The following is a 24,513-nucleotide window of genomic DNA, read 5'->3' as shown; positions in this document are numbered from 1 at the left end:
ACATATTTATTTAGTATGGTTATCTAATGTTATGTTATTATTATTATTATATAAATATTACATTTAAATTTTAAATTTGATTATTTATTGGGAAAGATAATGAATATGTTTAAATTTAGATTATATATGTGAATAATTTGATTTATATTTATTTATTTCTACTAAAAAAATTCGTGATAAAATTAATTATGTAATTAAAATGTGTTCACATTAGTGATTTAAATTAATTATCTTTTTACAAAAAAAAAGTAACAGAAAAAAATTTTCGTGGGAAACCCGATCCCTGATCCTTGTGAGAAATTTTACGGGGATGGGGAATGGCATCCCCGGTCCCACCCCGCCCTGTGGACATCTCTAACTATAGTTGGTCACTTTACAAACTTTTGTTTTTTTTAAAGAAAATATTTATTTATGATTATTATTTTTTTGCATTTTTGTTTGGATGAACTAAAAGAAATGAGTGCAACCAAAATGTATGTGAATATTATCATTATTTTGAATGTTGTTGTTGTTTTATCACAATTGAAGGTAAGGGATTCTAACAATAAATTTCGTAACTTCTAATACATTTGAATGTCAATTGAACTATGTTCGGTTTGACAATCGAATGTTATTGTTAATGAGCCGTGTTTGTAATTATTTTTGGTGAAATTAAAACATGAACATGAAATTTGAAGTTATCCCGATGAAATGAATCCTAGAAATTAGAAAAGGTAATTGAATTGACCTTGAGATTCGGTTTAATTGCCCTTGAGACCTTTTTTTCTAGGGAAAAGAATTATGAGAAAGATGATAATGTTACATTACCTAAATGGCAAATCGACAAGTTATAATGTTAATCAATTCCGTAAAAATTTCCTAAAATAATGCTTCCATCTAAGTTTTTTTCTTTTTCTTTTCTTTTTATTAAGAAAAATTGAATCACATCTCACCGTAATATGTCAATTCATCAATGTTTGTTTTGACAATTTACATTTAACTTAAATTTAAAAGAGTTTATATATATATAAAAGTTAGATATAACTTTAATAATAAAAAATGTTAAATTATAAGTTTGGTTTTTAAAGTTTAAAGTTTATTCTATTGGTTCCTGAACTTTTCAAAAGTGTCTTATATGTTTATGCACTTTAAATCTTATGTTTAATAGATCGTTGAGATAATCTATTATATATAAACTTTAGTCTTATACAAATTTTACTTTTGAAAATTCAAAAATTCGATAAACACAAACATCAAAATTTATGAACTAAACTTATAAACTAATAATAAAAATTAAAAAATATAATCTTTTATTTAGTATAAATAACTATTCAAGAAATCTATTTTTAATTTCGAGTATCGTTAAATTTTAAGAATCAACTTAAAAGTATAATAAACAAATGTAAAAAATAATTTAATTCAAAGATAATTAACATGTATTTTTTTATGGCTGGTGCTTTATTTTTTTATTGTTGTATTAAAAAAATAATTAAAATTTATTATAGCAATGTTCCATTCCAGCATTAGAAAAGTAATTAAAAGCCAGCAAAGAGCACGTGCGCAGTATTATTATTGCAATATAAATATATAATTTGGGTCTTTAAAGACGTTCAAAAGTTTTATTTAGAAGCAAACCAATAGAATTCAGACTCTAGAGTTCAAATTATTATTATTTACCTTTTAAGAATTAAAAAATATATATCGATTATGACTTAATAACTAACAACTTATAATAAATAGTCACAAAGTGAAGAGAGCATGACGTGACGTGGAATAATAGAAAAATGAAAATCACATATTTCTTATTCTGTAATAAAAATGACTTTTGGTGTTGATGGGTTTGATTGAGTTAGATTGAAAGACATTTTAGATCCAATCTAATTGTCTTTCAATCCAACCCAATTGTTCGGGTTGTAAATTTTTTTAACCCAAATAATTCTTATTAAAAAGTGAATCCAACCCAATCCAATCATCAAATATTTGGGTTGGGTTGGTTTGGGTTAATTGGGTCATTTATTTAAAATTTTGTTTTAAAAAGAAGAAAAACACAAATATGTAAAAATCAAATCAAATTTAATTATTTTCATATATTGAATTAAGATTAACTACCCAATTTCAAGTGAAAATTTTCTTTCTAAATGTAAAGAAACTACTTTTAAGAGTTGTTGAAAAATAAATTATTCAAAAAAAATTGAAATTAAATAAAACTAAAACCAATATATATATATATATATATATTAAAGTTGTTAATAAATTCGGGTTGGTTCAGTTTGGTTTTATTATATTAGATAAATCCACAAACCCAACTCATAAATTTTTCATTTATTTAAACCCAACCCAACTCAAATGAGTTGATAACCCAACCCAAATGAGTTGATAACCCAACCCAAATCACACGAGTTGAGTTGGGTTGATCGGTTTTTTCGAGTCATCGGACTTTTTGAACACCTCTACTTTTCACTTACTTTTAAATAAAAATGTCACATGACAATATATACTTAATATGCACCAATATAGTGTATCTAAAGAAGCATCTAAATTTTTTTCATTTTGGGAAAGTATTTTGCTATTGTTAAAAAAAAAAAAAAAAAAAAAAAAAAAAACAAAGTAGCATTTAGAGATTATTTTTCGCCTATAAAAATATCTTTTAATAATATTTTTTTTACTACTTACACGTTATATTTTTTTAAAACGAACGTATTTTGTAATACTTTTTAAAAAGAAATTAGTAACTCTTTTTTATGAGTGAAATTAGTTTTTTTTTTTTTTTTTTTTTTTTTTTTTTTGAGAATTATGACAACCTAATTACAAGAAATAAAATATTTACTAAAAAAAGTCAATTAATATCTTTATTTTGAAAGATGTAATCAAATAGTTATTTTAAATCCAACAAATTAGGCAACAAAAGAAAAGAAATTTAAGGATATTAACTAATTTCTGTTTCACACAAGTTAACTAAGGAAAGATTTTAGGAAATTAGGCAACTATATAACTTATATTTTATGAATTGACTTAAAATTTCTACTACATTTTGAAACATTTCTAGCATTTTGATCCATTCTCTATCCCCTTTTAATGTTGTAGTATTAAAAAAATTATTTTTAGATTTACTATTAATTATATACAGATTTTATTTTTTTGAAATAGGATTGATTACATTACCTTTAATCAATAAATTTTCTAAATACTTAATTCTTTTCTTATTAAAGTCATTTTTGAATTTTGACTTTCTTTGTGTTATTTATTAATTTTCATTAAGATTCATTTAATGCTAAATTTCAAATGATGATTTTAGGAGATCTCGTTTAATTTTATCCATAATTTCTAACCGAAAATCGATCATCTCTATCATGAGATGTCTAAGTATATGTTGAATATACTAATAATATACTAAAAAAATGTAAACATACATCACATGGACTATTATTTATTTTTTGGTGTTTAGAAATAAATGGAAAATTTTAAACATATATAACATATATTATTCAATATATAAGATGATATTTGTACAAATTGTTTTGTTCATGTATTTATCAAATATATTGTGATTTATTTTTAGAAAAGTTAAATGTGTATTTTGTTTTCTCAAAGTTTTTTGTATTCTTGATTTTATTTATGAAGGCAACAAATTTTCAATTTTTGGAGAAACTTTCCTTGTGTAGATTTTGAACAAACCCGTGTTGGGAAGATCATAACTTAGGGAAGCTTCCTTTACATACTTTCTTCGTGTAAAATAATAGTCATTTAAATTATCAGGTAAAAATAGAAAAATTAGATAATTATGTAATTAGATTTATTTATTAACCTATATTCATAGATTTATAATTTTGTAGCCGTTAAAACTCGGAGTTATACAACTTTTTTTTAGAACACTCATAATTATAAGGCTATAAAGTATACTATATTCCATCTAATGCGAGTTAATGGGTAAAACATATATTTTCGACCTTAATATTATAAAATTGAATATACATAAATATTTCATTCAAAAAAAGAAAAAAGAAAAAACAGTTCATCAAACAACTAACTTCACATATTAAGAATTACTAGACTTATAGACCAATGTATAAACATAATATGAATATTATGTTAATTGAGCTACGTTCTTGTTGGCGGTTAGTCTTATTATTCATTAATACATTATACCGTGCTTTAAAATATTAGTTTATCTAATATTTGAATAATTACTAGTTTTTCAATAATAATGTAATAATAGGATAACGAGATTCAAACCAGAATGAGTAATTTTCATCCACCAGTAAATGACCATAATACCCCTAAAGCATGTATTAAAAAAAAGAAAATATAACAATAATTTGATTGGTGGCATAAGAGTCAACTGAATTGATATTTTATTTTATTTTATTAAAAAAGGTACAAATTAGAAGGCTGCTTTATTGTATCTGCCGTCTCACGCATATGGTTCCAAAAAGCCAATTCTTTCTTTCTTCCATTTCTCCTTCAACGAATAAACAAACCTCTCCAATTAATTACACTGCAAAATCCTCCACACACACAATCTTTCCTTATCTCCCTCTCTCTATTTAAACCACACAGTCCACAAGCAAAAAGAGTCAAAGTCGGGTCGGAGTCGGAGTCAGAGAGCTTCCTGAGATTTCTAATCTAATGGCGTCTACGACGATCTCTTTTTTCTTTTCATATCTCCTTCTTCTTTCCTTTCTTCTCGGGTTGGTAGAAGAAAGTTTCGGTGCTGAATATGGCCTCGGTCGGGACGAATTGGCCCGACGGGAGGCGGATCGAGTCGTCGGGCTGCCCGGACAGCCACCGGTGAAATTCAAGCAATATGCTGGGTATGTTACTGTCAATGAGAGTCATGGAAGAGCTTTGTTTTATTGGTTCTTTGAGGCCATTGATAATCCTCATGAAAAGCCTCTCCTTCTTTGGCTTAATGGAGGTAAAAAGAAAAAAAAAAAAAATCCTAAAAACTTCATTATTTTAGAATTTCTTCATGTTAATTATGTGTTTATTTTAGATGATTTTAAAATGGTTCATCATCTATTATTATTCATTTGATTATATGATTTTAAAATGGATCTCTTTCATCTTTGAAAAGTCAAAGATTGTTAATTACTTACAGAAACGTGAAGACCATATTTTGGATAATTCTGTAATTTTCTTGGATGGAAAATTTTATCACAAATAATAATGGACAAAAAATGACCAAAATTTTAAATTGAATTAATTTTTGGATTATTATTGAAGTCATGAGTCAAAGTTATTTTGAATACATTTTTTGAAAAAGGAAAATAGTAAATGTCACTATCCAAGTATGATTTAATTTTTGTATTTATTACAAAGTTTTTAAAATATGGTCATGTGTAACAACCCATGTTCGATAACTACCTTTCAACATTTTGAACATTGGTTCTTTCTTCTTTTCTTGTCAAATTATTATATTATATATATATTTTTTAAATTTTAGTTGTCATTTAATCATTGCTCTTTGATGTGTAAGGAATATTTAAGTACAACTGTGTCATAGAATTTTAAATACACAATAATTTTAATTTTGTAGAAAAAGATATCAAATATCTATCTCATAAATATGAAGTTACGACATAATTTCATTTATATATCAAAATAATTCTTACTTCTAATAAATAAGTGATGTAAACTAGGGATATTAAAAAAATCTAATGACCTAAAAAAATAGTTCAATCCAATCTAATCCGTGCAGTTTGGGTTGAGTTATCAACTCTTTTGAATTGAGTTGGATTTAAATAAATGAAAATTTGATGAGTTGGATTGGTTGGATGACCCATATCAACCTCAACTTATTATTAACTTTGAAATGTATACATATTTTTTTGCTTATGATTTAATTAGATATACATATATTTATTTTATTTTTTTAAATTTCATTAGCTCTTTAGATAATTTATTCTCCAATAGTTTTTTAGCACGTTAGAAGGAGATTTTATATTATATAAATTAGTTATTAATCTTAATTCAATATGTAGGAGTAGCTAAATCAATTTTTTTCGTAAATGACCCGAGTAACTAGAACCAATCAAATCCAAATGTTTCATGGTTGGGTTGAATTGAGTTTATTAGCAGCCGAACAATTGGGTTTGGGTGGAGAAATTTACAACCCAAACAATTGGATTTGGTTTTCAACACAACCCAGCTTACGAATACTCGTATAGAGTAGATGAACTATATTAAAGACGGTTGTATTTAATATGTAAAAATGAGAGGAAAATTAATATTATTTAAACCAAAATGGAATGTTTGAGAGTAGGGAACTTGAGAAGGGGTACAAATTATAGGAATTAAAATAGCCAAGATAGGGTAAAAATGGGAAATTGGTTTTAATTGCAGGGAGGTCCCTAGGGGTCACTACTTTTCTTTTTTTGGTTTGTATTTTAGCCTTTTTTGACAGAGGAGCAGATGGCCAATGGCAATCCCCAATGACATTTTCCTAGCAGATGGATATGAAAAAGGAGCATATTTAGAAGATGGAGAGAAAAATGTCACTGTCAATGGGAATAATTTATGTGTTTTTTTTTTTTTTTTGGTTCTATTTCAATTCCTTGGATTTTTCATTCATTTTGGTTTCATGTTTAAATGTTTTTAAGGTTAAAATACTATTTTGGTAATTTAGGAAAAGGTTCAATTTTAATATTCATAGGAATTTATTGTTCTTTTTTTCCAAAAAAAAATATATCTATTAAAATTTTCACTATAAATTTTTTAAATATAATATCGATATAGTATACTCTATAAACAAATATTATTGTTATTGTTATTAGGTTTCGATACAATTTTTTACCATTGATTCTCTATTTTTAATCCCTATACTTTCAATAAATCTTAAATTTAGTCTAATCTATTGTTCATTTGTTAGAAAACTTTTTGTTATCTATTAATCTTTTTACTATAAATTTTGAAAATATTTTCGTATATTATATTCATTGCATGAAAATTATTGTTATTATTTAACCAATTTTGGTAAAATTTAACTTTGAGGGACTAACTTTAATGTTTAGTATAAGTATATGAATATTTTTATTATATAACCAATTTCGATAAAAGTAAATTTCCAAGGATTAAAATTAGAGATTTGAAACTACAATGACTAAAATTGAACAGATTCTAAAGTATATGGATCAAAATAGTATTTGTTTAATAAAAAAATTCATTATAGTTCATAGGATTTAAAATATATGTTACACTTTCATTTCAAGTTTAATTTTCGTTAGGTCAGTGGGTTTCAAAATGTATTTTTTCCTTTCTAATCCACACGTTTAAATATTGTATTTGTTTAATATTCACTTTCATACCAAATTTGTCAAAAAAAAAAAAAGTTGGTATATGTTGATATTCTTTGGTTTGTTTGAATGAAAAATTTATGACTTTCTAATATTCATTTAAAGTTTGTAACACATGTTTAGATATTATATTAACATTAAAATAGATGTGATTAATTAATGTTTAAAACATTAATCAGGACCCGGATGTTCATCAATCGGGTTCGGGGCAGCCGAGGAATTGGGACCTTTCTTTCCTCAGAAAGGGGACAAGCCAAAACTCAAGTTCAACCCATACACTTGGAATAGAGGTATTTCTTTTTCTTGAAAATAATAAATTTCATTTTTTGTTAATTAAAAAAATATTTATTATTATAAAGGAAAATATCAATTTATAACTTAAGTATTTTTGTCAGTATAATTATTAGTTTGAAATTTTAATTTATAATACTTCAAAGTTTTGACATACAAATTGATTAAAAATAGTCGAGTTGTATCAATTTTTATCCAATCGCATCTTGAATTTAATTTTATTCTTTATTACATGTTGAAATTTTAACCCTTTTTAAGTTATTAATCTAAATATTATTAAAAATATCTCTCATGCCCTTAATGAATAATAAATGATATGAAATAGATAATGTTTTAGAGAAAACGATAGTAGAGATTGAAATTTATGAAGTTTAACACGATAATTCAACAGGTAATTAATTAGTACATTGGTTAAACTTAATTCTTACCAAACTTTATTTTATTTGAATTAATCAATTTATGAAGATGCAAATTCAATGGGTTTTTTTTTTTCCTTTAACAAATTACAATTATAACAAAAATCGAATGATAGATTCGTTTGATATAATATGGCCATAACAATAATAATAAACATTTGTGTTGATTCAGCGACAAACCTATTATTCTTGGAATCACCTGTTGGAGTTGGATTCTCCTACACAAATACTAGTAAAGACATTAGTGAACTCGGCGACACGATCACAGGTATAAATAGTCGTAACGCAAATTATTCTAATTAAGATTTGTTTGGATTGATTTTCAAGTATTTGGAAAATATATATATATATATATATATTTTCAAGTACAAAACAAGTAGCTTGAAAATCCATTGCAAGTGATTCCCAACTTATTCTTTAAGTTGATTAAATCTTAGTTCATATATTTTTATATCGATGACTAAATTTTGTAGCAAGCAACAAGTAGATAATAGTTGTTTAACTTGGAATATTGTGTCAAGCATGCCTATATCATTTTTAAATTGTTAAAATTTATTCTTAAATATAAATTTGAATTTTATGTCTAATGAAACTCTAACATTTTAATTTTATGTTTAATAGCGAATTTCAATAATATTGAATAGGTCGTTAATCTATTAGATACATAATTAAGATTTAAAGATTTATTAGGCTCAAAGTTGGAAGTTTAAAGATTTATTAGATACTCTTAAAATTTAAGGACAAAACGGGGCTTTATTTTTTGTTTTTAGTTTATGAAAATAAAGTCTATTAACACTTTTTCCACCTCTAAATTTCTTGTTTCGGTTATCTACTTGCTAAGCCAAAATTTGAAAACAATTTTTTTTAAAAAAACCTATTTTTGTTTTTGAAATTTGAGTGAGAAGTTGAAAGAAAATAGAATTAATTTTCGAAAACTAAAAACAAAAAAAACTAAGTCCCCATTTGATTACTATTTGGTTTTTTGTTTATGATTTTAAAAAATTAAGTATATTTCCTTAAATTTTATTATAATAGTTTACATATTTCTTGAGTAAAAAAAAGTTGAATTTCTTAACCTAATTCTAAAAATAAAAAACAAGTGTTTAACAAATTTTTTTTTAATTTTCAAAATTTGGTTAAATTTTTGAAAGTATGGGTTAAGGATTGATAAGAAAACAAAAAAAATCTAAAAATGAAATGAATATTTGTAGGCTTAATTGTCAAAAACTAAAAAACCAGCCTAAATGTTAATTTCTTTTGTTCAGTAAAAAAGATAAATAAACTATTAACTATTTTTTTTCTTCTTCTTTAGCCAAGGATTCTTATGCCTTTCTAATCAACTGGTTCGGGCGATTCCCCCAATTCAAATCACATGAGTTTTACATCGCCGGCGAGAGCTACGCAGGTACCGGAATCTCTCTGTTTCTTCAAATTCATCACAAAATTCCGATTCCTCTCTCTAATTAACTCATCATCATCATCATCTTCTTCTTCTTCTTCCTCAGGCCACTACGTTCCGCAACTTTCAGAGCTCATTTTCGATGAGAACAAAAAAATCTCAAAGAAAAAACGCATAAACTTCAAAGGCTTCATGGTAATTCATCTCATCCTCACTAAATCGCTTAAAAATCGCTCACTCGATCTTCATTTCCTAACAGTGTGATTCGATTTACAGATCGGAAACGCCTTACTCGACGACGAAACCGATCAGCGAGGAATGATCGACTACGCTTGGGATCATGCCGTGATCTCCGATAAATTGTACGAAGAAATCAAAAGAAACTGCAATTTCAGCAATCCGGCTCCGTCAAACGCCTGCGATGTTTCTCTCAATCAGTATTTTGCAGTGTACGATATCATCGATATGTACAGTTTGTACACTCCAAGATGCGTTGAGAAGAATTCGAGCGGCGGCGGCGGAAGGAAGCAGCGGCGGTTCTCGATCCACGGCGTTGCGCCTCAGAATGTGAGTTATTTGAATTGGATTTTACAGAAATATTGTGGAAAATGGAAATAGATCGGTGATTGAAGATGAATTTGTGCAGGAAGGATGGCACAAGAGGCCGATTGGATACGATCCTTGTTCGTCGGATTATACCGAAAAGTATTTGAACAGACCGGACGTTCAAAAGGCTCTGCACGCCAATGTTACTAAAATTCCATATCCTTGGACCCATTGCAGGTACTGAAACCGATTCACGCTACATATTTTTGCTAAATTACAAAATGAAAATGAAAAAGGGAACCCTAAACTTTAGTCAATTATTTAAAAAATATAAATGCTTCTTAAAGAGCAATGATTAGCTGCAGTTTTTGCCCACGTCTCTACTACATAAAAAAAATTAGAAAAAACAAATATATTTTTAAAAAAATAAAAATACCATGTGGCAGTGTTTTATTGAACTATATTTTGGATACATCAAGATAGGTGCCTCTAATGGAGTGCCCAATTTTTTTTTTTTTTCTCTTTCTTATAACTGGCATGATTATCACTAACCTTTCATAACTATAGTAATAATCATTAGAATGTTGGATGAAAATTAAAATTGAGAATGATTTGATGATGACCGAAAAGTGTGGAGTAATTTTTGTTCTAAGTTATTGTTCACAACTTTTTAGATCTCAATTTCAAAATTTTCCACTCCAATAATAGTTTTGAAACAAATAGCATATTTTGAAGGAATTTTTATAATTAAGGTCTAATTTGTTTTTTGAAAATTTAACTTATTTCATCACAATTTTGTACCATGATTTGCATCTTTCTTAAATAAAATAATTGCATTCTTAGTCAAATTTTAAAACAAAAGTAGATTTTTAAAAACTATATATATTTTTTAATTTTCAAAATTTGGGTTAGTTTTTTAAGCTATCGATAAAAAGTAAATTACAAATCAAGAAATTTATAAGTAGAATAAGCCTTTATATGATTACTTTTCAAATGGTTACCAAACTAGATCTTAACTTTTTATTTTGAGATTATAATTTATTTTTATCGAAAACTACGACCTAGTTTGGTAGTCATTTGATTTTTTACTTTTAGTTTTTTAAAATTAAGCATACAAACGTATCTTCCACCTTTAAATTTGTTGTTTTGTTATTTATTTTAGTCAAAATTTGAAAACTAAAGAAAGTAGTTTTAAAATTTTGTATAAGTTTGGTGAAGATCCAATTCATGTACTTAAGATTAAAAAATGAGAGGAAATAAGTTTAATTTTCCAAAAAAAAAATAGTTAATAAACGGGGTCTACACAATTGAATACTAGTTTTTGTGGTTATTAGATGTCATTTAAATAACTACTCATAAATATATGATGATATAAGAAAGAAAAAAAAAACTTCCATGCATCCTAATCCTTTTGAAATACATACTAATTGTCTAATCATAATTTGTTAAATCACAAACTTTTTTATTATGTGATTGAAGTAGATTGTAGCCATAAATGACAATATATATATATATATATATATATATATATATGTGTGTGTGTGTTTTGTGCTGACCAATTGCTCATGTAATTATTTATACCTATTAAAACAAGAGATTTTATTATTCATATCATATTTGTTTTAGTTCTAAAAATCTACAAACTATTGCCTCAAAAAATCTACAAGCTATAGAAACTACAATGAGGCTTGCATAACCTATTTTAAAATGACAAGATTTTATTTAATTTAGGTTAATTTTAAATTAAATCAATTTACTATTTTACACAATCCAAAATATATGGTTTGAATTTATAGTATTTTTTTTTTTGGTGCTAAAATGTTTTTTTTATTGATCAATATGTGGGGTTAATTGCAGTGACAACATCACATTTTGGAAGGATGCACCATCTTCAGTACTCCCTATAATCAAGAAACTCGTGGCTGGGGGCCTTCGCATTTGGATTTTTAGGTAAATCAATTCTTCAAACCTATTTTTAATTTCAATTAATTTTCTTTTTCTATACTCTATAATTGATTTTAGAATGCTCGAAATAGAACTTCAATATTTCTATTCTAATAATTTTTTATTACTTTTTCTTTTTTAATATGAGTTTGACTTTAGTTCGATTGATCATGTTTTGGAGAAATATAAATTTTATAAATGACTGATGAAGCCCGTTTAAATGGCAGTGGAGATACCGATGGAAGAATTCCAGTGACCTCAACTAGGTTGACTTTGAATAAACTTGGTTTGAAGATTAAACAGGATTGGACTCCTTGGTACTCTCATCAACAAGTACGTTTTTTTTTCCTTTTGGTTTTAATGATCTATTAAACATAAAATTAAAGGTTTAGATAATAAGAATGACCAAATCAAGTTGACCAATCAAAACAGACTAAACCAACTTTATTCTATCGATTGTATTGTATAATCATAATCATTTTAGTGATAGTCTGCAAAGCCCTTGACTCAAGCCAATTGAACTAACCAACGTTATTTTTTAAATAATTATGTTTATGTTTTGTTAACTTGAAAGACAATATGTGTTTGAAGAATAAATGGAAAATGTAGACACCCTAAAAGTACACAAATTTATGAAATATAAATCTAAAAACCACTCATAAACTAAACTAATTTTGAGAAAATCAAATTATTTCTAGTTGATCACTAAACATGTCAGGTAATATTTTAAACTCCGTTTGATAATCATTTAAATTTTTTTATAATAATCTAAAAGAAGCATGTATATACTTAATTTTAATAAATATAAAATCAAATAATGGTAATCACGGTCTAAATAATTTGAAAAGAGAAAAACTTAGTGCTCTCTTGGATACACCTATCTAGTGCGTCTCAAATATAGTCCAATAAAATGCTTTTACATTTTGTTCTTTTAAAAATATTTTGGATAAAATAAAAACACGTGTGTCTTGTTGATAGGTTGGTGGGTGGACAATAGAGTACGAAGGGCTAACGTTTGTGACAGTCAGAGGTGCTGGCCACGAGGTTCCACAATTTGCTCCAAAGCAAGCTCTCCAACTTATTAGGCATTTCTTGGCCAATCACAAGCTGCCAACTGTCTCTTTTTAGCTTCATTCTTAAAAATCTTTTTTTTTTTTAGAAAAAAAGTCGAGGTGTTTTGTTTTTAGTTTAATCCACAGGAACTTGTCCACGAAAATGCCGAGGGCAAAGAAATTAGGCTAATTTTTACCTTCTTTATTATCTTGCAACTTGTGAATTAAAATAATAATAATAATAATTTCGTAGTGGTATCTATTTCGCCACATTCTTTCAATGTTTCTTTAAATTTAAAAAATTATATATATATTTTTGACATTTAAATTAGCTATAACTATATTTTTGAAGACTAAAATTTAGATTATCAAATATCATGTACAATCTAGATCAAACCGCTAAAATTTATATTATCAATTTTGAGGTTTTTCATATATTACAAAAAGTAATAATAATAAAAAAGAAAAAAATGTAAATATTAAAGCAAAAATGTTTCCTCATATTTTTTGCACATGGGAAAAACAACCAAACCTAAATATTTTTTTTTCAAATTATTGTTCTTTCTTTGTCTTTTTTCACGTGTGAAAAATCTAGATAGTCTTTCAATAATTTGTCATTTTTTTTCTCTCTCTTTTACATTTTTTCATGTATAAAAATGGTATTTTGTTATTATTAACAAGACTAAATTATAAAAAGGGACTTTTTAAATATAAAAAATAGGGATATTTTTAAATATATGAATCAAAATATTTACAAAAATAGCAAAATTTTAGAACTGTCAATTATAGATTCTGATTTCAAGTCTATAAGTGTTTATCATTGATAATTCTAAAATTTTACTATATCTTGTAAATATTTTCAATAGTTTTACCATTTAAAATAATTTTTCTAAAAAATATTTAAAAATATTTATACTTTATAGCAAAAGTTTCAAAAGTACAAAGTATTTTTGTACTTTTGGAACTTTTTGCTATAAAATGTAAATGCTATTAGGATTTTTCTATTTATAAGAGTTTTCCTTATAAAAATAGCTTTGTATTAAGCTATGAGTTTCATCAACAATATTTATATTCTTTCAAAAGTTGTAATATTGTCTTTTTGATATTTTATAAATATTTCAAAACTATTCTTCATGTAGAAATTCATCAGAGTCTTAATTGGAAATTAGATTATATAATGAGTTTTGTTGTGAGATCAACAAACAAAGAAAAAAAATGTAAACAGTAGAGAAATCGACACAAAAGATTTATGTGATTCACTAACCGTGTGTTAGTAGACGTCCACGAGCGAGGGAGAGAACAATTTATTATTAAAGAAAAAATATCATATTGCAGTGAAGGCGCCTCTAGGTTAGGGAGTAAGTTTATATTGGTATCTTCTCATTTAACGTGGGTCAATTCGTTGTGGGTTAACTATTTGGGTCATTAAGTTTGCATCCGTTCGATTATTTGGGTGAGACCAATGTATCAACTAGGGATGTCCACTTACCCTACGGGGACTCACCCTAAACGGGGCGAGAAATCTCCGATTAGATGGGGAATGGGGGAGGGAGCGGAATAATTTTTTCCCTACTGACTAAACGGGAACGGGTACGGGGACGAAGATTATATTCTCCGTCCCCGCCCCGATGAATATATTATGTAATAATAATTACTTCTTCCTAAAGAAGAAGAAAAAGAAGAAAAAGAAGATTATTATTATTATTATTATTATTATAACACATATTCTGTTTACATAAACATAATATAAGTTTATCATAATAAGTATTATAAGATGATTATTATTATTATTATTATTATTATTAACTCATATTCTGTTTACATAAACATAATATGAGTTTATAATAATAAGTATTATTATAATTATTATAATCATTATAATAATAATTATTAATATTTTATCTATATACTTTTTACAAAAATTATGGTATAAAAAGTTAGTTATTTTCTAATTTTCATTTCAATTTTTTTCGTACTTTTATACATTTCTAAATTGTTTTAACATTTAAGATTTTCTACCTTAAGATATAAATGTTGTAGTATTTTAATGGAAAGCTTGACTATGATATTGTAATATTTAAATTTTAACTTTTAGAAATTATAGAATTAAATTATATCTTTACACATATAATAGTATTATTTTTATAATGATTTTTTGTACTATTTTTTTGAATGAAAAAATTATTGAAAATAACCAATTTAATATATATAATTTTATTTGGTTGAGAATAAAAAAATTTGTTAAAAATGAATATATTAAAAAAAAAAAAAGAAAATTTTTTTCCCACGAGAAATCCGATCCCCGCAAAGAATTTCGCAGAGACGGGATATGAAATAAGAGTAGAGATAGGGATAGAAAAGCCTTCTCCATTTCCATCTCACCCAGTAGACATCTCTAGTATCAACTCTTCTTTATAAAGAGCCATGGGTGTAAGAAAAATTATGAGAGATTTTGCTCCACTAATAGAAAGCTTTCTCTTATTCACACTAGACTTTGGTCAAACAACTATAAAGGATTGTGTCAAGCTATCCTTCTTCTTCCTCTTTATGATGTACTTTGCTTTTTGTTACTTTCAATTTGCAATGGATTTCTCTATCTTCAACTCATTAATAACGAGATCTTGTGCTTGGTGAATACTATATAACAGATTTTAAATATTCCAATCAGTATAGTGACAGCTTAAAATGATGTGATAGTGTTTAGATCTCTATTTCTATTAAGGTCTCACAATATCGTTTTAGGTCTCGATTTTCGTCCAACATTCTAATCGATTACATACGTAAAAGATAGTTAGAGCAAAATGTTTAATTTTAGTATACTTTGTAATTTAGCTAGAAACAATTTGTCAAATAAACTCTGCCCAATTTCCATTAATCAGACAAACACAAAACCATTACGTAACGCAACTGTCACTATTCTCATCTAAGTCAAATTATTGAAAATATGAAAAATATGATATCTTTTCTTTATAAAAAGAAAATTATTAGTTAATAATTTTATTTTTATTGTCTGATTCTTCGACAAATCTCCAAATATTAATTCCATAATCGAAGTTCCACTAATTTTCCTGGCTTCCAAAGCAAGGCGAAGCGTCTAAGCATCAAATTCGTAGCTCAGTTTATTTCGCTGGAATCTCCCGGAAACTCGAAGAAGACTGTGACCCATGCGATTTCTCGAGGCTAAGTAGTAGAGGTAGGAGAACAGAAGTAGCATTATGAATTCTTCAATTTCATAGATTTGGGTTCGTTTTTCTGCTGATGGTTCTGTTTTACATGTGATTAATTGTCGATTATTCTGTTGAATTAGATGTAATTTCATCCTGAAGCTTCTGGGGGAGTCGATTTTTCGCCAACACTGTACGGAGTTTGATCCTCAACACGTATTTCTGAAAATCTTTTTGAGTTTTGGTTATCTATGTTATTTTTTTGATCGAGGTTGTGGGTTTCTGGCTTAGGTTAGTATTTGAAATTTTTGTTGAAAATTACTATGTTATTCAAACTAGTTTTGTTTTCTTTTCGTTTACGAAATAGTTTTTAAAGAATCAAGATTCACTAGTTCATGATTTTGGTCGGAAGAAGAAGCTAAAAGAACAGTTACCCAAGTATGTATTTGCTTAACTTTTGATCTACATAATAATTGAAAACAACTCTCAAACAACCCTTTTTTGTAACTGAAGTGATTACTTCATTCAACAATTTGTTTGGTAAATTTGTTGCTTAATCAGTTTTCTTTTCTTTGGTTTATCATTGCAGAACTATTTTCTAGGAATGGAAGTTCTGTCTTGTAGCTCAGTTCCAAGCAGTAATATTGTGTTTTTAAGGAGAAAATGTGCAAGAAAAATCTTGAATCCAAGTTGTGTAAACCTCTCTAGCTTGAGAAAACGTAAAATCTTGTGTGCTAAAATCAAAGCCAGAACCAGATTTTCTTGGTCAAAGCAGCCACTTGAAAGCTCTCAACCGAAGATCCTATGTAGAAGCTACGGTGGTTATGTCATTGATGGAGAAGAAGGGGGTTCAGTAAGTATACCGGAGAGTGGCGAGTCGACGAGTAAAGTTCAAATTCCTGGTTTGCCCGATGAATCTAATGGTGAATCCAGTGCTCAAATCAGTAGTGGCTTTTGGGAATGGAAACCAAAACTTAGTGTCCACTATGAAAAAGCTGGATGTGAAAATTTGAACTCTCCACCTGTGCTTTTCCTTCCTGGTTTTGGGGTTGGTTCGTTCCATTATGCGAAACAACTAAAAGATTTGGGATGTGATTACAGGGTATGGGCCATAGATTTTCTTGGGCAGGGCATGTCATTACCAGTTGAAGATCCCACTTCACATTCTAAGGAAGGAAATGAATCAGATGGGAAAGATTCTTCTTGGGGTTTTGGAGAGGAGACTGAACCATGGGCATCTGAGCTTGTTTACTCTATTGATTTGTGGCAGGATCAAGTTCGGTATTTCATCGAACAGGTATCCAAAATAATCATTCATTTTCCCTCATGTTTTCTCCATATTCAAAGATAGAGAGTAACGTGCTTGCTTTGAGTAGGGGGCTGACTCATAGATTAGATTTATGTGGCGTATGTGGCCGAGCCTGCTAACTTCATGTAAAAAACAATCAACAAGTTACATTAACCTTTTCACTAATCTATAAATCAAACATGGAAACAGATTTTCAGGCTTTTGAAACTCATTTTTCTATCCACCTGCTACTACGCAGACAGATTTTCCAACGTTGGGCTATACAAACTTAAGACTTCCAGAATCCGTAAATGAAGCCTCTCCTCTAAGTGTGAATGCTTAAGGTTTATATTGACATTGATACTGATGTCTTAAATGACCATTGCAGGTCATTGGTGAACCAGTCTACATTGTGGGCAATTCACTTGGAGGGTTTGTGGCATTATACTTTGCAGCATGTAATCCTGAATTAGTAAAGGGCGTCACATTGCTAAATGCAACACCGTTCTGGGGATTTTTTCCTAATCCCACTAGATCACCAAGGTTAGCAAAAATGTTTCCTTGGAGTGGAAAGTTTCCATTACCAGAAAGTGTGAGAAAACTCACAAAATTCGTGTAAGTTCTTCACTAATCATTCAATGAAGTGTTAAATATCTCTATGTACCCTTTCTTTATAACTATTCTCTTCTTTTACTTCTCTCACCTCTCTGTTTGATATCAGTTGGCAGAAAATAAGCGACCCTGAAAGTATAGGTGACATCCTTAGGCAAGTTTATGCAGATCACACGACAAATGTCGATGATGTATTTTGTCGAATCGTGGAAACAACACAGCATCCAGCTGCAGCTGCATCGTTTGCATCAATCATGTTTGCCCCTCAAGGGAAACTATCATTTTGGGAAGCTTTATCAAGGTGGGATATAATTTTGATATTAAGATTCAATTTGTTGGCTTGAGAGCTTTAGTCTCTGTCCTGTTTTGGCTTAAATTTGTTTCTTTCTTTTGAGTAGATGCCATATGAATTCAGTGCCAGTTTGTCTAATATATGGAAAAGAAGACCCTTGGGTGAAACCTGTCTGGGGGCTTGAGGTGAAAAAGCGAGTGCCTGAGGCTCCATATTACGAAATTAGCCCCGCAGGCCATTGTCCACATGATGAAGTTCCTGAGGTATACTTCTGCTGTTCACAAGATCCATTTTTTTCAATCAATTCAAAAGGGATTCTAAAGTTCAAAGTCCATATGCTATTCTAATTTGTTTTTTTTACACTGGATTCTTCTTTTGCTTTTGTTTATTCAATTTCTTTCTTTTGATGATAAATGAGTTGGAAGAATCAAATAGCTAACCTCGAAGTTAATAGTACAAGCATTATATCAGTTGAGCTCGACTCATTTGGGCTTTATTTCTTCCTCTAATGTAAAATTTGTTTATAGATGAGAAATACCAAAAAACCACCTCTTGAACTTGAACAACTCAACACTAGAACTTACTCGAAAAACAAAACACTTGAAGGGACCTGATGTTAGAATGAGAAATTGGTAGAATCCAAGTATATTAAAAGCTAAACGATAACGAGATGAACTAAGTTTTCGAGGTACTTAGACCCTCCTAATCTTGAGATCACTCTCAAGCCCTAATTCATTCATCAAAATATTGTTTCTTCATTCCCCTCCCTCTATTTATAACCAACAAGTATAGCAAACTTCTTTGTTAATTACCAATATACCCTTAATACTCTAATAACACCCTAATACCATACTATTCCTAGGACAACATAACAACTGTACCTGAATCTATTAGTTTCAAGATGAGATATAAGATGTTTACGTTCGAAATGTTTCTCTTCTTTCGATGTTTGATCTAGAAGATCTTCTGATGAATTCGTGGGTTTGGCTGATTTTAGTTACATTTTCAGTCTGTGGATGCAATAATACTGAAATATGGGTTGTAATTACAGGTTGTGAACTTTCTACTACGTGGGTGGATAAAAAACTTAGAGACAGAAGGTTTAGTGGAATTGCCACTAGTGGAGGAATCAAACATCATTGGAGAGGACAACGTTGTTAAGGATTTGGAGTTTTTAAGAGAAGGATCAAAGAAATCTGTGTCTGTCCAATTGTATGGACCCCCTTCTTCAGTTTTGGATCGGATATCCTCTTTATTAAAACTGTAGGAGTCAGAGCTTAACAATTAAGCCTCATAGTCTAATTATTCTTAAGGATCTGTTTTTTCTCTTTTTTCTTTTGGCTGCTTGTTTTATGCTTGCCTTGCGTTGTAAAAATGTTATGCAAAAAAAGAAGGAAAAAGAAAACAGAAAAAGAAGGGATAGAGTTGGAAATGTATTGTTTGAATAGAAAACAGGCCGTAGTTGTTCACTCTTTCACTCTTTCATGTTGATTGATAGATTAAGTTCAAGAATAATGTGATTTTTAAAAGTAATGACAAAAATGAGTTACATAGAAAAGAAATTTCAAAAGTGATGTTGAAGATAAAATATTGACAGAAAGAGAGTAGTTTTTGGTGGAAAGGAAAATCGTGTACTTGGCACACGATTACCTTTCAATCCAATCAGCATCCATATCAGCCACATGGATTTGGTCAAAGGATCAAACTTGTGGACGTGGTCTACGATTTGAATATTTTTATTTTTTTTCTTTTAGCATAAAAAAAATGTCTCATGATAAAATATAATTCAATTAGTTTGAATTTAAAAGTTTGAATTACGAGTCACTTGATTCATTGTAGGTTGTCTTGTGCCTCTAGATTAACTTCATCTTGTTGCCGTTGTCGTCTACAACAAATACGTCTTCAATCAGTATTAACAACATTGAGTCGCCTTGTTTGCTGAATACTTTCTATGTTTACTAAGGTTTGGTCATGCATTGAACCCAACTCTAACAAATTATGGTGTACTGAATATTGTTGTACGTCTTGGATAAAATTATTCAGTACGATGAAAAAATTAATACTAAATAATATTTATATTATATACTTGAAAAATGTAAGATAATCCAATTCTTATCATGTAGTAATAGTAAATGTCGTCAAGTGTGATAAATCGTCTCAGGATTGAATTGTATAAAAAAAAATAGTCATATGATACAGTTGGTCCATTTGTTATTTCTCCCTATGCACAACAATCATGACGAGCACACCAGTACGATATATATTCTACGTGAATTCGACACCAATCTTGGACTTGCTTACCCCTCAAATCAATATAGTGTAGTGTCGGGAATGTATAATACAATGAAGGTATCGTTTTCGTAGACCGAATTGTCTCAACACACGATTTGAATGATGCCATCTATTATATGAAAGCATATAAGAGGGCTAACGATCAACCAAATGTCTTAACCATGTCGTAATCAGGGATTAATGACCAAATATTTTACGTGTATGACGTCTAATTAATCTAAAAAAAGAACTAATTAGATACCAAAAAAGTTTGTGAGATTCATTTGTATATTCATTTGTTACCTAATTGTGCCATAATTTTATTAGTATACCGATAACCCAAATAAAATCCGACCTAACTTTCAGTGTGAAATTACGAAATCAAAACAGGGTGGATTACGTAATTTTAGTTGAAAGGAGGGAAAGAGAGAGAGGTATCAAAATCTTGTTCTTACAATTTGGGCTCTTCTCTCATGTTGGCGGTTTGTCAATGGTGAAAGGAAGTGGCCAAATGTTGAAGAGTCTGGCGAGTTCTTTTATAAGGAGAAACATAAAAATAAACGCTCCAATCTTCAACTCCATTGCCGTCGATCATCTTCTTGATGTTCTTTCCGCATTCCTCCGCCTCTTTCATTCCTCAGTTTGCGATTCTCGTGTATGCGTTCCCTTTGCTCTTCCCGTGTCGGACCAGTATGATCCGCTACAACTTCAATGGCCGAACTCCCAACGAATACCCATTGTTGTTGCTGGATTTTGGTTCTTCGCCGTCGCATCGAATTGGAAGAACTCTGGATTTTGGGGATACAATCCTGAATAAAAGTGTGGCCATTGTTTTGGGAGAGATTTCCTAAATACTTATATGAGAATCGCAATATGGGGAATGTTCGCATCTCGTCGCAAGGCTCATTTTGAGTTGTGGGTCATAGGGGGATTATGCACACTTCCATTTTCCCTAACCTATACAAGAGGGTGTAATGAATAGAGATCTCCTATCAGTTGTCTTCTCTTCCAATCACTTTACTTCATTCGAGAGATGGGTGATCCAAGAATAACGGAAGAGGGCTCGTAACCCCTCTCTCCTTCTTCCTCACACCTATTTGTTCTTCTGAGAAGAGACTAATACTTAAAAGAAGCAACTTTATTCGTTGAAGTGACATATTTTCGAATTACGAAGAACTGAACGATAAATGAGATTGCTACTGCTTCACTTAAAAGACCCACTTTTGGGAAGAATAATGCTAGTGCATTGATTAAGAAAAAAAAAAAAAAAAAAGAACTAGTGTTGCTACGGGCTACCAACCTAGAAGGAATCTTGGACAAGACGATAATTGAGAAGCTGTTCATGGTCCAATCCTAGAAGATAACAAACTTGACCTATTGATCTTGCCCCAGCCCCATTGCTTTTTACCGGCCTAACCAACCGATTAGCAGTTCCATCGACCTCTTTTCTACTACAGTGAACTTCACTTTAAGCTAATCCAATTCTCTGCCTAAAGGTTCACTTGTACCTACCAAGCCCAACACCTTCCCACTCATTTATGAAGGAGAAACATGTATATCTTTTACCTATGCTTGACGGGTGGAATAGACCATTGCATTTTTTTGAACTACTAAAAGCTAATGATGACCTGTGAACTCAATCGAGATCGATCGCTTTCAAGTAAAAAATGCTTTCAATTCCTCAGAATTAGAAAGAAAACAATTTTACTAGTTAGATCCATATAAAAACAAGTGCATCTCACTGTCACGAAATAGTAGAGATCTATTACAACATTCTATTTCTTTCCGTATAAGAAAACTAGATTCGATTTTTGACTTGGAAGCCCTAAATCAAATTATGTACCATCATAATACAATCTCATGATAGTATGGTAATAGATCTCAATTAAATTGAAACATGTGACAAATACGATCTAATTGCGATAGAAATGGGTTACCCTATACTTGTAATATAACAATATACTATTACTAAAACTACCCATGGTAAAGAAGTAAAATTTTCAAATTTCATGCGATTCATACAAAATAACAAAGGCAGTTACACAATAATCCTTTAGTATATTTAATTTCCATTCCGCATATTCCATATTGCGATATCCACAAACAAGTTTCATAAACTCTCTTTATCATAGAGCAATAAGATCGATAACCATGTACCAAAAAAGATAAAGTGACTTTTATTTAATGCTCGTTACCGATCAACCAAATCGGTACAAACAATAATTGACAACATGTAAAGACAAACATGACTTTCAAGAACACCGATGGATCTCACCTAATTTTCAATTAAATATAATTGGAGTGTTATTTTCAAATGTAATTGAATTGTTCACTCTCATCTCCACATGAGATTACTTGTTGATTACGAATTTCGAATTCAAATGAAACCCACACTTCAAATTACCTTAAAGGGAATTTTCAGATTACCATTTACTTAAACGTGGCCTTAGGTTAATTTGTAAATTATCCCTACTTCTCTCCGATAACACTTCTAAATCGAAAATGTCCAAATTATTTCTTGTCATCATTCAATTCCAATGGAGGGTTATGGCGACCGGCCGGAAGCTTAATCCTGCCGGACGAACCCGTCGGCACCACCTTAATATTCTCGCAGTTGCAGATCTCGATCATGAATCCATCGGGATCGTTGAAGAAAAGCTGTTCAATCGATTCTCCATTCTCCTCTTCTTCCAATGTCCTCCTCATGTATTTCACTCCCAATACCTTCAATCTCTCTTCTATCGCTTCCATGTCTTCACACTGCCACAGTTCAATTTCAACAAACCTATACAAAACCCTAGAAATTTCACCTAAATTTAAGTTTCAGAAAAAAATTAAGCCCTAACCTGAAATGAGATGTGATTGTCCAAGGGATCGAGATGATCATCATCCTTATTGCCTCCACGAACTCCAAAATTATCTTCCTCCTCAGATTGCATCAAGTGAATCCCGACGCCGTAGTTGAACAACCAAGCCCCTTCGAAATCGAAGCTCTGCGGCCTTTCAATGAGGACGAACCCTAGAACCTTGGTGTAGAAATCGACGGAATCCTTGACGCTTCTGCATACTCTGGAGACGTGATTGAGCGCCATTAATGGAAGTGGATGCTCCTCTTCCTGTTTTCTTGTAGTTTCTTGGGATTCTTCGTTGTTCTTTGATTGGATTTCATTGTCGACGGTGGGATTCCGATCTGCGATCTGTTGTTGTTCCATGAATAGCAGAGCGGGGGCGTTGAACTGGAGCAGAGGAGTGGAGAAGAGTGTTGACGGTGGGTGGTCTGAAAAAGGGGGGAAATGGCGGCGGATAAGGGATACGTGGGGAAGGGAGGAGAGTGCCAAATGCCATGGAAGAAGAAGGAGGTGCTACAGTACGTGGAAGGTTTTTCAGAGAAGACGACGACGTACGCTTCATTGCTTTGCGTTGGGTTTTATGGGGAAATGGATTTTTTCCCCCTAAAAGTGAGATTCATTAAAACCCACAAAACTAACTAAACAACCAAATATCAATAGCTATCCAAGTGAGAGATTAATCCCAAAATGAATAAATAAATAATAATAATAATAATAATAATAATATATAAATAAATTAACCTTCATCGAGTTAGAAATCTCAAGATTCAAGAGAGACTTCAATTGAATTGACTTCACCTTTATTTAGGATTCTGTCCATCACAAGAAATAAGTATGTGTTTTAAACCAATAAAAATAGCTTTAGCTTTTAAGGTTTTGATCGACCAATTACTAAATATTAGGATGTACTTACCCTAAAGACGACAATTATTTCAATTACGAATAGTTCAGTTGGTCCAATTGTTCCGAGTTTTCTCCAACCATGCGGCAACAATATTCATCTTCTAGCAACCTTCTCTTGGCAACTTTCAACGGCTAATAGGCGAATTGATGCTTAAACTGATCCTAAGAGGACCGACTTCCTTCTTCAAAGAAAGAGTCTCTAAAGTTTTCAAGAA

At 29.8% G+C, this 24,513-nt stretch overlaps 3 protein-coding genes across 8 annotated transcripts; 2 read left to right on the top strand and 1 right to left on the bottom strand.

Moving 5' to 3' along the window:
* The first annotated feature begins 4,357 nt into the window (after nt 1-4,357).
* On the top strand, nt 4,358-13,200 carry SCPL34 (serine carboxypeptidase-like 34). Its single transcript, XM_039040952.2, has 10 exons — nt 4,358-4,894; nt 7,451-7,561; nt 8,151-8,246; nt 9,291-9,383; nt 9,484-9,572; nt 9,654-9,944; nt 10,024-10,160; nt 11,781-11,873; nt 12,095-12,200; nt 12,846-13,200. The coding sequence occupies exons 1-10, from the start codon at nt 4,606-4,608 to the stop codon at nt 12,993-12,995; spliced, it is 1,455 nt and encodes a 484-aa protein (XP_038896880.2). The 5' UTR covers nt 4,358-4,605; the 3' UTR covers nt 12,996-13,200.
* A 2,677-nt stretch (nt 13,201-15,877) lies between these two features.
* On the top strand, nt 15,878-19,752 carry PPH (pheophytinase). Of its 6 annotated transcripts, none has more exons than XM_039042817.2 (8): nt 15,919-16,112; nt 16,227-16,276; nt 16,451-16,521; nt 16,673-17,380; nt 17,760-17,986; nt 18,093-18,284; nt 18,382-18,538; nt 19,327-19,752. In XM_039042817.2, the coding sequence occupies exons 4-8, from the start codon at nt 16,688-16,690 to the stop codon at nt 19,540-19,542; spliced, it is 1,485 nt and encodes a 494-aa protein (XP_038898745.1). In that variant the 5' UTR covers nt 15,919-16,112; nt 16,227-16,276; nt 16,451-16,521; nt 16,673-16,687; the 3' UTR covers nt 19,543-19,752. The 6 variants fall into 6 exon arrangements, with proteins under 6 accessions (XP_038898744.1, XP_038898750.1, XP_038898747.1 ...); XM_090317613.1 differs by having other exon boundaries at nt 15,972-16,112; nt 16,227-16,299; XM_039042816.2 differs by lacking the exon at nt 16,451-16,521 and having other exon boundaries at nt 15,878-16,112.
* Nucleotides 19,753-22,700: 2,948 nt separating this feature from the next.
* On the bottom strand, nt 22,701-23,946 carry GLYI8 (Lactoylglutathione lyase / glyoxalase I family protein). The gene is made up of 2 exons (XM_039043683.2): nt 23,393-23,946; nt 22,701-23,306 (listed from the first exon to the last, which is right to left on the bottom strand). Exons 1-2 carry the CDS (start codon nt 23,756-23,758, stop codon nt 23,058-23,060), a joined length of 615 nt encoding a protein of 204 aa, XP_038899611.1. The 5' UTR covers nt 23,759-23,946; the 3' UTR covers nt 22,701-23,057.
* Between the last annotated feature and the right edge of the window lie 567 nt (nt 23,947-24,513).

This window comes from Benincasa hispida, chromosome 9 (genome assembly GCF_027475165.1).
Source record: "Benincasa hispida cultivar pf3 chromosome 9, pf3_genome.v1.1, whole genome shotgun sequence".
Classification (NCBI taxonomy): Eukaryota; Viridiplantae; Streptophyta; class Magnoliopsida; order Cucurbitales; family Cucurbitaceae; genus Benincasa; species Benincasa hispida.
Note: the sequence above shows the minus strand (reverse complement) of the source record. Positions and strands in the feature narration are given on the sequence as shown.

Coding starts and splice junctions, on each gene's coding strand:
- SCPL34 (XM_039040952.2), top strand. CDS start 4,606: ATGGCGTCTACGACGATCTCTTTTTTCTTTTCATATCTCCTTCTTCTT. Junction 9,384..9,483: donor CGCCGGCGAGAGCTACGCAG/GTACCGGAATCT, acceptor CTTCTTCCTCAG/GCCACTACGTTCCGCAACTT. Junction 9,945..10,023: donor ACGGCGTTGCGCCTCAGAAT/GTGAGTTATTTG, acceptor GAATTTGTGCAG/GAAGGATGGCACAAGAGGCC.
- GLYI8 (XM_039043683.2), bottom strand. CDS start 23,758: ATGGAACAACAACAGATCGCAGATCGGAATCCCACCGTCGACAATGAA. Junction 23,307..23,392: donor ACAATCACATCTCATTTCAG/GTTAGGGCTTAA, acceptor GAACTGTGGCAG/TGTGAAGACATGGAAGCGAT.
- PPH (XM_039042816.2), top strand. CDS start 16,688: ATGGAAGTTCTGTCTTGTAGCTCAGTTCCAAGCAGTAATATTGTGTTT. Junction 17,987..18,092: donor AGAAAACTCACAAAATTCGT/GTAAGTTCTTCA, acceptor GTTTGATATCAG/TTGGCAGAAAATAAGCGACC. Junction 18,285..18,381: donor TTTTGGGAAGCTTTATCAAG/GTGGGATATAAT, acceptor TCTTTTGAGTAG/ATGCCATATGAATTCAGTGC.